The following is an 11,036-nucleotide window of genomic DNA, read 5'->3' as shown; positions in this document are numbered from 1 at the left end:
AACTGTGAAGTTTGCTGGCTGCGAGATAATGAGGAGGGACTGTTTTTCAGGGTTTGGCATTGGCTGCTTGATTCCAGTATTTTGGAGAGTGTCATGCATCCAAATTTGTAGACATGGTTTGGGGAAGGACATTTTCTATTCCAGCCTGACATGGCTTGATGAATTTGGTGCGGAAGAACCTGAATGGTCCGCACAAAGCCCTGACCTGTGGGATGAACTGGAAAGAAGTGCCTGGCTCCATTCAGAAAAAAAAACTGTGGAAGTCAAGGACTCCATATTAAGTGTATCACATTAAAGTTCATGCTGATGCATTGCTTTGTTGTTCCAATACGTTTGTCCATATAGTGTAACTATAGTGAATATTCAGTGAATCGGTAAGTGTTTTTTTTTTTCCAATCATAACTTGCAACAGCTCTATATTATCTTAAATGTAAAATTATAATTAATAATCCTCAAAATTGGTTCTTTTGAGCAAATAAATCTTACCAGTAATGAGTAATACCATCAACATTTGGTATGTAAATTGTTACAAACTGGAAATGAGGTGGCAAGCAATTTTCATGGGTTCAGCGCCCTCTGTCAGCAATACTACGCAACTACTGCATCAAATCCTTAAACAATAATAAAGTTTCCTCTTTTTTTATTAAATTGTCTCCAGCAACAAATTAAATTCGAAAACATCTTCTCATTTAATTTCTTTAAAAGCCTAAAACAACGGTGCTTTAGGCCAGTGTTGATAATCCGCGAAATAAGGAAGCAGAATCATAGTCACATGCTCAAGTCAAGTGTATCACATGATCAGCCGATGACTCGCCGTCATCTGCGTGAAGCTCGCTGCAATTAGCAGCAAATGCGATGAATTGTCTTTCAAATTAAAAGCTTTCCTGTCAACATCCGGTGGCGTACATAGCCGTATTTGACGAGTGTTGACTTTGAAAGCTTTTATTTTGACAGATAAATCATATGACAGCAGAGGCATTGCTGCGCCTTTCACACAGCTCCCCTACTCTGAATGGATGTAGGATTTTCCTCCGTCGCGTTTTTCGTCCAGAGGGCTGTGGGGTCGAGTTGTTTTTGCTCGTTTTTCTACCGCTGGAGCATCATATAGGAGTATATCCCGGCTGTGTCGTGCAGTTTGCCTGTTCATACAGCGAAACTGGCGCTTCTACTGGAGTGCATAATGAACGGACACGCCATTCTGTACACCGGGGTCACTCTGGCCTTCTGGAGCACCATTCTCATCGTTGGTGAGCATCGGTGGCATCAAAATGTCTTTTTCGATATGTTGAGAAACGTCGGCGCGATATTTCATTGCGTGCCACGCAAGCTAACGTGCAGCTGCGGACGTAGCCGAGCAGGCGAGGCATTTAGCGGAACAATGCTAACCGGCTAGTTTCCACCGCACTGGTCGGATGATGCGTCCAGGACTTTACTTTGCGTCCTTATTATTATTATTATTATTATTATTGCAATTACATTTGTAAGTACATATGGTAATTGTGGTTGTAAAACAGACATTTTCCAAAAATGTTTGCCGTTTTTCTTAATTCGGTACCTTCCGGTTTTTAGGTTTTAAGGGCTGCAGGTGACTGGACCCTCTGCTGTTTTTTTTCCCCCTCAAATAATGGATTAAAGACTTTAATTACGGATGAGTTGTTTCACACTCACAATTTACGAGGGTTCTGCCATTCCCTGATATATCTGCACACACCTCTGCTTCTTCCTTACTTATGAACGTAGTTAGCAGAACTATTTCTAAACTGTAATAATTTTGGTTTTTCAATTTGTTTCCCTCTGAATAGGAATTTGCTACACAATCTTCGACCTTGGTTTCCGATTTGATGTGGCTTGGTAAGTTTTGTTTTTTGTGTACACCACGCAACGTGGTTGACGTCGCGCAGCATGCACGAGTAGAAACTTTAAAGGTGACCTTGACATGAACATTTCACTTTGTGAGATTATTTAACATCAATACGAGTTCCCCTAGACCGTCTGTGCTCCTGCAGTGGCTAGAAATGGTGATATGTAGAAAAAAAAAGAGTGCTTTGGTCATTCTACTTCACCATTCACAGAGTGGCAGCTCAGACAGTTATGTCGTCACAAGGGGCTTTATCTTCTTCTGGCAAAACTCTGCCACAACTTCCTGTCTGCGCCAAGCATTGTGCTTGGTGAATGGGCATGATGATGTCACTTCTGTAGGCCGCCCTCCTCCTCGTCCCGCCTCTCTCACCTCATTTGCATTTAAAGCTACAGTCAGCAATACCGCGCGTCCTGGGGAAATCTCATGTGGGACTCGCACAAAGTGGCTGTAATTCTGCACTACGGCTGAATTTCGGTGGCTGGTAGTAGCCTAGTGGGTAAAACACATGCCTATCATTGTGTAGCAAGACACTTAACCATAGGTTTCTCCAGGGGGGGACTGTCCCTGTTACTACTTATTGTAAGTCGCTCTGGATAAGGGCGTCTGGTAAATGCTGTAAATGTAATCATAATATACAATGAAGAACTCGGTCAGTGTCGATTTGAGGAAAATTCAGATAAATATTAGGCAAAAAAGAAATGTTAATGTCAGGGGACCTTTAATTTACGGATAATTTGAACGTCATATTTGAACACAGTGTTTGTTGCCACGTGGCCTTAATTCATTTTAGTATGAAAACGTGTTATTTTGTGTGTGACAGGTTTTTGACAGAAACGTCCCCTTTTATGTGGGCCAACCTTGGAATTGGCCTGGCCATATCCCTGTCTGTGGTGGGGGCAGCTTGGTAAGTGTGTGTTCAACATCCTCTTTTTGCAGCATGTGACAAAGGCGTGGACAGTTTAATGCATCCTCTTTTTCTCCCTTCATAGGGGAATTTACATCACCGGGTCCAGCATCATTGGTGGTGGCGTCAAAGCACCCAGGATTAAAACTAAGAATCTTGTCAGGTATTTTCCTTACAGTCTTGTAATCTGTACAGACCTGTAGTTGGATGGAGTTGCCTGTATATTGGCACTGATAAAATGAAGGCCCACACCTACAGAAGCACCATGTAAGAATTTTACTTAGAAATATTAAATAAATCTTTCTGCACAGTGCCAGAACACTTGCAAGAATTGCATATTAAAAAAAGTGAAAGTGATTTTCATTGTGAAACACTGCTGCACAGCACACACAAAAAAATGTCCCCTCTGCTTTTAACCATCACCCTTGATGAGCAATTGGCAGCCATGACAGGCGCCCAGGGAGCAGTGTGTGGGGACGGTGCTCTGCTCAGTGGCATCTTGGCGGCTCGGCATTCATACCGGCAACCTTCTGATTACGGTGCCGCTTCCTTACTTAACCACTAGGCCACCACTGCCCCTGCTAGGCCACCACTGCCCTGAAGCATATGGCTTCGTGGCGAAGCTGTACTTCACAGCATCAGTCAAACCAAAAAAGAAACATTTTCACAATTGATTTGGTTAGTTATATATGGGCTTATTTTGATCTTGCCAATGTCTGAGTTGCGCATTACATTAATATTTTAATGTCTGAAATAAATCATATAATTTTAGTCATTATTTATCAGTGTCTGTCTAAAATAGCCTTGTCATATGCATGTAAATTAATATACATCTACAACTCTGCAGCTAAATGTCACTTGCGGATCAGAAACCCTTTTTGAATGAGCAAGATAATGACCTTGTCATTAACATTTTTATCTTTTGTTCACAGTATTATTTTCTGTGAAGCGGTGGCCATCTATGGCATTATTATGGCCATCGTCATTAGTAACATGGCTGAGGTATGTGTTGCATGTTTTAAGAGAGAGACCTTCAACTTAACCTTCAATATAATAGTTTTAATTTCTGTTTCTATTCCTTATGTAGAATTTCTCTGGCACAACCCCTGAAACTATTGGGGCAAGAAACTACCAAGCTGGTTAGTGTTTTTTTTTTTACTTTATCTAGAATCCACAACAGAATGTTAGTTCATTTTATTGTTATTACTGAGATATTACTGGTGCTCTTTCTCCCCTTGTTTCCTTGTAGGTTACTCCATGTTTGGTGCTGGTCTCACTGTTGGCTTCTCAAACCTCTTTTGTGGCATCTGTGTGGGGATTGTTGGTAGTGGGGCCGCCCTGGCTGATGCCCAGAATGCCAGTCTTTTCGTAAAAATCCTCATTGTTGAAATCTTCGGCAGTGCTATCGGTCTGTTTGGAGTCATCGTTGCCATCCTGCAGGTATCACTTATTTTTAAAAGACACTGACAATCATTTAAGTAAAGCACGTCACACAGGATTTATTATTCTGTAAATCATTAGTCATTTAGATAGTCACCAAGATTCTAGTTTATTTAATTGCACTGCCGTTTTAATGAAAATTCGAAGAGGCTTTCTTCAAATAGTGCGATATTTTAGAAAAAAGAAGAAAACTGTGCTTTCCACCGCTGTTGTAAGAAATGCAGAAATACACAGATGCTCAGGTTCGCAGGTTGACTTAAGATCTCAATGCACATTTTTTTTTTTTTTTTTTTAAATGTGAGGCCAAATGAAAAATCTGTCAGTTGTTATTGGAACTGCACCTGCACAATTCTTTGGGTTGCGTGATGAATTGTGTCATGATCAATGACAGGGTACATATAATTTAGACAGGAAAAAACGTATTATGTTTCCTTCAGTAATTACCTGTTATTAATCCATGTTGTCTTTCTGTTTTTGCAAGACCTCAAAAGTAAAAATGGGCGACTAAGCAGAACTGAAGGAGAACTGGAGAACTGACCCTGGATCAGCAGAAGACAAACTGCGGTGCGAAAAGAATGAGATGTGTATATACATAATATATTATTTATATGTTGGGGTTTTTTTTTTTTCTTTAAAGAAAATATTTTTGTGCATGAATTGCTCTGCCCACATTATCCCACTTTAAATCAACTGCACGGAAATTAGCAGTATAGAAATCATGTTAATTGGACCTGCAATCAAATAATTGGAATTTAGAATTATTTATCTCTCCTATGTAAAAGGTTGATCTTGTGAAAATAGTCCTTAACACACAAAGAGGTATTTCTTGAATATATGAGACCATTTGTCAAACCGGGAGAGTTGGTGTATCTTTTACTCTATTGTGATATTTTGTACTGTTAATTCCAGTAAAATTACGTTGGTGGGGTGAATAACACTGGACGAAAATCAATTGTGAAAGTGAAAGGTCAATATCCACGATATTTCCCCTAATTGTTATTTGAAATATTGTATAGAAAACATATAGTGCAGAGTGGTATAGACAACAAAATTTAATTTGATTGATTGGTTGGTCACTGGTTGGTTAAGAATCAGAGGAAATAGTAATCGTGTGTGTGTGTGTGTGTGTGTGTGTGTGTGTATGTATATATATATATATATATATATATATATATATATATATATATATATATATATATATATATATATATATGTGTGTGTGTGTGTATGTATGTATGTATAAAATACAGGGCACATGTTTTCTTTGAAGCATGAAGCATTTACCTGTATCTGAGACCTGTATGTGATGTATGAATTATTATTATAATCCCCTGTTCTTAATGCCAGAAATGGTCTCAACCTACAGTCAGCTGTAAATGGAGTGTTTCTAAGATGCCCTGTACTAAGAGAAAATACCTGTTTAATGAGTTGTGCTGTCTTGTAAGGGGCATGTTGTGTGCTTTCAGTCAGGTGTGATGTTCTGTCTCCATACAGTTTCGATGATCTGAATTGAACGCTTCTCTGTGGCCTCTCTGTGTAAAAATCCATTCAACATGTTGGCCTTTTCTCTTAGTTCTATCAGATGGTCATTTTTTTTATTAATGTTATTGTTTGCAAAAAAGATTTCCATCAATGTTTTACAAGATCAGCATCTATGATGAGTAGTGTGTGTACAGTAGACTTGTTTTATTTTCAAATTTTACAAGGAAATGAAAATTGTGATGTAAGCAGTTCTCCCTTAGATTGAACACATTCTGCTTCCTCTTTTTTTTTTTTTTTTTTTTCTCTTTCTTCATAAACATTCCATTTTGGATCCTTTTCCTGCTCTTCATTTCAGCTTTTTCTCCTTGAGGCCAGCTATCATACAGGGAGATTGTGTTGGACACTCGTCCTCCAGGAAAGAATGTTCTTGCCGTAACATTTTGTGAATGTGTTATTTGAAGGTTTTTGAGGTCCGAAATTAAGAGCAAGGTCTTCCACAGCCATCACTGCTGGTTCTCAATAGGAAGTTTTCAAAGCCACCAATTTTATTTTCCTTTCCCTAAGTGACTGTGATTTATGTTGATGTGCTGACTCGATTGTTTTGATGTGTAAAAGTGAATCTTCATTATTGTCCTTGAACAAATAAAAAAAAAAAAAAAATGAATCATGTCCCTTCTGTTCAGGTGTAATGTCAGCTGATTTCACCAAACCTTCATGCAATAGTAAGATTAAAAGATCTGCTGTCCTGCAATAAACTGTGAATCATCTGCAGACACAATAACTATTAGGGAAAACGGGATGAAGAATTGTCCAGGAAATTTGAGATTGAAAATTGAACAGATTTGTCACACCTCACATAAGAAAATAAGACCAATCATTTTATGGGTGATTCCACAAACTTTTCTTTAACACACTTACTTCACACCCTGAGGAATTTGTTCAGTCAAGCAGTTTAAACGAAATGAGGCGTTTTATGTCTGTTTTTTAAGCCAAATACTAAACCTTCCACTCAAGGTGAATATCATTTACATGAGGAGTGTGTTTAATGGCTGTCTCACATTTCATATTCCCTGTGTAGTCTGGATGGACGTGGCCAATGCAAATGGGTCTGTTTCCCATGAGGTCATAATCATAATTCTGACTTCTTCCATCCCCCATCTTGTGTCCAGCTATATTGATGATATCAACTCTCTTGTTCTGCATGAACCTCCAGGCCCCTCAAAAGGGCCCAAATAAACCAAACCGGGATACATTCACTTGCTTTGAAAGGGGCGGGCAGGCAGGGTTTGGGTCCATGCCCAAAATTTGGACCAAAAGTGGGGAGAGGAAAGATCTGGTGATATCTGAGGTGATGAGGATGGAAGAAGAGTCGTATATGGCCAGCAACTTCAAGGGAGCTTCAACTTCAACCTGGGAGGCTGCTGCTGACAGAACACTCAAATCCATCCTCAGAGACCTGACGGTTTTTCAGCTCGCAGAACCAAAGTTCAGCACCCTAAATTCTGCATGTAGTTTAAGCCACTGTCCCTCAATAAATAAAATCCTCCCTCAATAAATAAATTGAGGAAGGATTTTTTTGTTGTTGTCTGTTACTATGAGAAAGTAGAGCAATGCTTTGTGTTCTAGTTCTAATATCTCAGTTTAGAAAAATCTGAGAAGGAGAATCTGACCAACATCCAAGCAGCAATTGCTGATTCTCACCACTAGATGGCAACTAGAACAACCATCTCCACGGAATGAAGGATTACGTTTATTCACCATCTGGGAATGTGATATAATTTCCCCTCTTAATGATCCTATCCTATAAACTGGCTCACGAAGGATGGGTTTTATTTAAGGATAATCAGGAAAAAATACTCATCACTTCTCCAGAGTCAATGTCCCCCCATTTTTTTGCGACCTATGAAGAAAAACGATCGATGTGTCCCATATGATTGGAAAGAAAAATAGGCTCATTTGAATGGATGTCTGCGAATTTATCATCTATACCAAAATCCTATATCCTCCCCAATACCTATAGGTTTTTACTTGTAACCGTATTTGCACATTTACAAAAAAAAAAACTATTACCTTTTACACAATGTGTATGTTCTACTGTTTCTTTCGATAAGAAGTTATTTTCAACTATTATCCAATTAATAGACTATTTTTTAAATAAAATTAAATCAAATAAAAAAAAGGAAGTGGAACCACACACATATTTATTCGTAAGTAACCCCAGTGATAATACATGAAAAGTGAATGCATTGTTGTTATTGTAGTGTTATAATGTAATTAATTGTGAGGCCGTGAGACCGTTAGTGTAGCGGGATTTGCGCCCCCCCCCCCCCCCCCCCCCCCCTCCCCCGGTCTCCTCTCCCCTCCCGACGTTTGGACCGTCCTGCTCTCCGTACCGGAGCCCATCCTGCCTCCCGCCGCCGCGACATCTGCCCGCGCATCCCTCCTCGCACGGCGCCGCGCCGGACCGGGCAGAATGGGGCGTCCGTGCGGCCGTGCTGCGGCCCGTGCTGCTCCGCCAGGGACGGACTGAGCGCGCTCGCGTCACCCGGGGGAGAAGCGACCGTCTCCGGCTGCGGCGCGGCGCGGCGCGGACGATGCGCGCTCCGTCGCGGGGGGAGTAAGACGCTTCGAATCAGCCGCTCGACGCGAAGCGAACCGAACCGGCGAAGGAGGGAAATAAATGAACCCTTAGGAGGAGGAAGAGGAGGAGGAGGAGGAGGAGGCGGTAAAGCACAAAGGTACGGACGCGGGTTTTTTTTTTTTTTTTTTTTTATCGACTCGCGTTCCATCCGCGACCCTCCGTTGCGCCTCCTTCCATTTTGACAAAAGGCGCGCGGAACAAAGCTGGGGAGAAGGTGGGGGTCCTCCGGCAGGTGGAAAACGGGGCGTCCGGGACGCGACGCCCTTTGTCGCGTTTAATGACGAGCAGGCCCGGGAATAAAAGTGCAACTTTGCATGAATAACTCCGCCGCACGTTCGTGCGCCAACTTCGGCCGCGGGGGCGGACGATCGATCCCTGGGATTCATCGCCGGGAGTCGGTGTTGATACTGGGATAAGTAGCCACGCTGGCGCTCTGCGGGGAAGATCGTGTCGGCGGGGCCTTTCGTGCGGTGGCAGTCGTCTTATTTACCACATTCAATTTATTTATTTTTTTGCAGTTTAATTCATGTGCTTCTGCCGTGCGACTTATGTTGCTGACAGGTTCAGGCCTCCTGGAGCTGGGATCTGGGGTTCACTGTAGAGAAACAAGCACGGAACACACAAATAACGGTGATTAAAAAGTGAAAAGTGTCCTTGATGTTCATGTTGATAGCTGGAGATGTGCTAGAAGAACTTGCGGTTGGTCTCTGAATGATCCGTCATCTTAGATAAACAGTGGAATGGTTTTCACTGGTTTGAATCTGAGGATTTTCTTGCCGCATTTACTTTGACATCCGGGCGACTTGCAATTACAGGGACAGTACCCCCCCCACCCGGAGACGCTTAATAAGTGTCAGGGACACAATGGTAGTAAGTGGGGCTCGAACCTGTGACTTTGTGGTCTTCTGGTTCGTCATTGAGTGTGTTACCCACTAGGCTACTACCACCCCTTTGCGCAGTACCATACGTGTATTGATAGAGTCGCTCCAGGCTTTGCCATATTTATTCCGATATATTTGGTATGTTTTGGAATATACGTCTACAACGATAAAGTCCACAAGACCTCAGATCATGAAGATGATTGCAGAATCCTTAATGGGGGGCGTGCCCATCTCCTTTCAAAAAGCTCTTCATTTTATTTCATACAATATGCTTTTTGCAAAGAAAAATGGGACTTTGTACCATTGATAATCATGTCATGCCCACTATAGAAATGTAATAGCTTTTCTTCGCAGAATAGTAGTGCATCAGGATCTTGCTATTTACCTAGACAACTCACAGCTCTCTCCTTCGGCAACAGCCCGCAACCTTGGCGTAACAATAGACAACTCAACTCCCATCAGCAATCTTTCCCTCTCATGTAGATTCCTTCTCTACAATATCAGACAAATCCGCCCTTATCTGTCAACCCAGGCCACCCAACTACTGGTTCAGTCCTTAGTAATCTCACGACTGGACTACTGTAACTCCCTTCTAGCTGGTCTACCACTATGTACCATCCAACCTCTACAACTCATACAAAATGCAGCAGCACGACTGATCTTCAACCTTCCCAAATTCTCCCACACCTCCCCTCTGCTACGTTCCCTCCACTGGCTCCCAGTAGCTGCACGCATCAGGTTCAAAATACTGATGCTGGCCTACAAAGCCAAACATGGAGCAGCACCATCCTACCTCACAGCCCTTATTACACCTCACACTGCACCTCGTATACTCCGAGCCTCCAGTACTGCTCGCCTGGTCCCTCCATCTCTGAAGGTAAAAGGAAAACATTCATCTAGACGTGTAAAGAGTACTTTGGCCATTCCGTTTCGAGAGCGGCAACTCAAACGGTCGGAACTGGAATTTGTCCCTTTATGATGTCATAAGGGGAAAGGTTACCTCCTGTTTCTCATGCTTTGCCGACCTAGAGAATTTCCCACCCCTCCCCTAAAAAAGGAACTCCACCGACCATCATGGCTTCCAATCGTGCGAAGCTTTGCAGTCGCTCTGTGATTAGATGTGATTAAATGAGCACAAATACATTTTTTTAGTCCTGTCACGCAAGACACTGTAGAACCAGTGGTTTAATTATACATATTCTGGGAAAATGCCGACACGTCTTCCTGTCTGCGCCAAACATTGTCGTTGGTGAATGGTGTTGATGGCGTCATTTCTGCAAATTCCCCTTCAACTTCTATAGGCCACTCTCCTCCTTGTCCCACCTCTCTCTTTCTCATTAGCATTTAAAGCTACAGACACCGATTCGGCATTGTGGGACTGGATCAAAGTGGCTGTAATTCTGCACCAAGGCTGAATTTCAGAAAGAGACTTCAGATACATTATTAGGGGACGACGAAGACTAAGATATAAAAGCAAAATAATGTTTCATGTTTCAGGGTACCTGTAAGGTTTTTTTTTATAATCAGTCATGTGACAGGCTTGCATTAGTGAAGCATCATTCCACTGGGACTCAAGAATCTCAAGTTCTCAACATCATTAACAGTCATTTCAAGCCACCAGAGTCATTTACAACAATCTGACATCGGACAACACACTGACGTTTCCGTTTCAGGGCCCCGTGCCTCTTCAGCCAATCCCATTACCTTCGGCCTGGACCGCCGCGTCTGTGGATCAGTGGAGCGGCCCTTCTGTAGGCCGAACTCCTGCAATCTTTTTTTAAAAGGTACTTTTATTTTCCTCTCCCTTAGTCGCAGTACGCTGGTGTG

The 11,036-nt window shown here is 42.1% G+C and overlaps 2 protein-coding genes across 3 annotated transcripts in view; both read left to right on the top strand.

The window, feature by feature from the left end:
• The first annotated feature begins 998 nt into the window (after positions 1-998).
• Positions 999-6,346, top strand: atp6v0b (ATPase H+ transporting V0 subunit b). The gene is made up of 8 exons (XM_028977206.1): positions 999-1,247; positions 1,803-1,851; positions 2,682-2,765; positions 2,851-2,928; positions 3,698-3,767; positions 3,853-3,904; positions 4,015-4,205; positions 4,687-6,346. The coding sequence occupies exons 1-8, from the start codon at positions 1,181-1,183 to the stop codon at positions 4,711-4,713; spliced, it is 618 nt and encodes a 205-aa protein (XP_028833039.1). The 5' UTR covers positions 999-1,180; the 3' UTR covers positions 4,714-6,346.
• Positions 6,347-8,068: 1,722 nt separating this feature from the next.
• The window catches only part of b4galt2 (UDP-Gal:betaGlcNAc beta 1,4- galactosyltransferase, polypeptide 2), a 108,638-nt gene continuing 105,670 nt past the window's right edge, over positions 8,069-11,036 (top strand). The window contains exon 1 of one of the 2 annotated variants that reach the window (XM_028976341.1): positions 8,069-8,425. The gene's annotated coding sequence lies outside the window, so the exon portion shown is untranslated. Of the gene's footprint in view, positions 8,426-10,824; positions 10,994-11,036 lie in introns of those variants that run through there. The other variant, XM_028976342.1, reaches the window with a different exon arrangement.

The sequence above is a fragment of the Denticeps clupeoides genome, chromosome 4 (genome assembly GCF_900700375.1).
Source record: "Denticeps clupeoides chromosome 4, fDenClu1.1, whole genome shotgun sequence".
Classification (NCBI taxonomy): domain Eukaryota; kingdom Metazoa; phylum Chordata; class Actinopteri; order Clupeiformes; family Denticipitidae; genus Denticeps; species Denticeps clupeoides.
The sequence above is the reverse complement of the archived record's forward strand: the minus strand, read 5'-3'. Positions and strand labels throughout refer to the sequence as shown.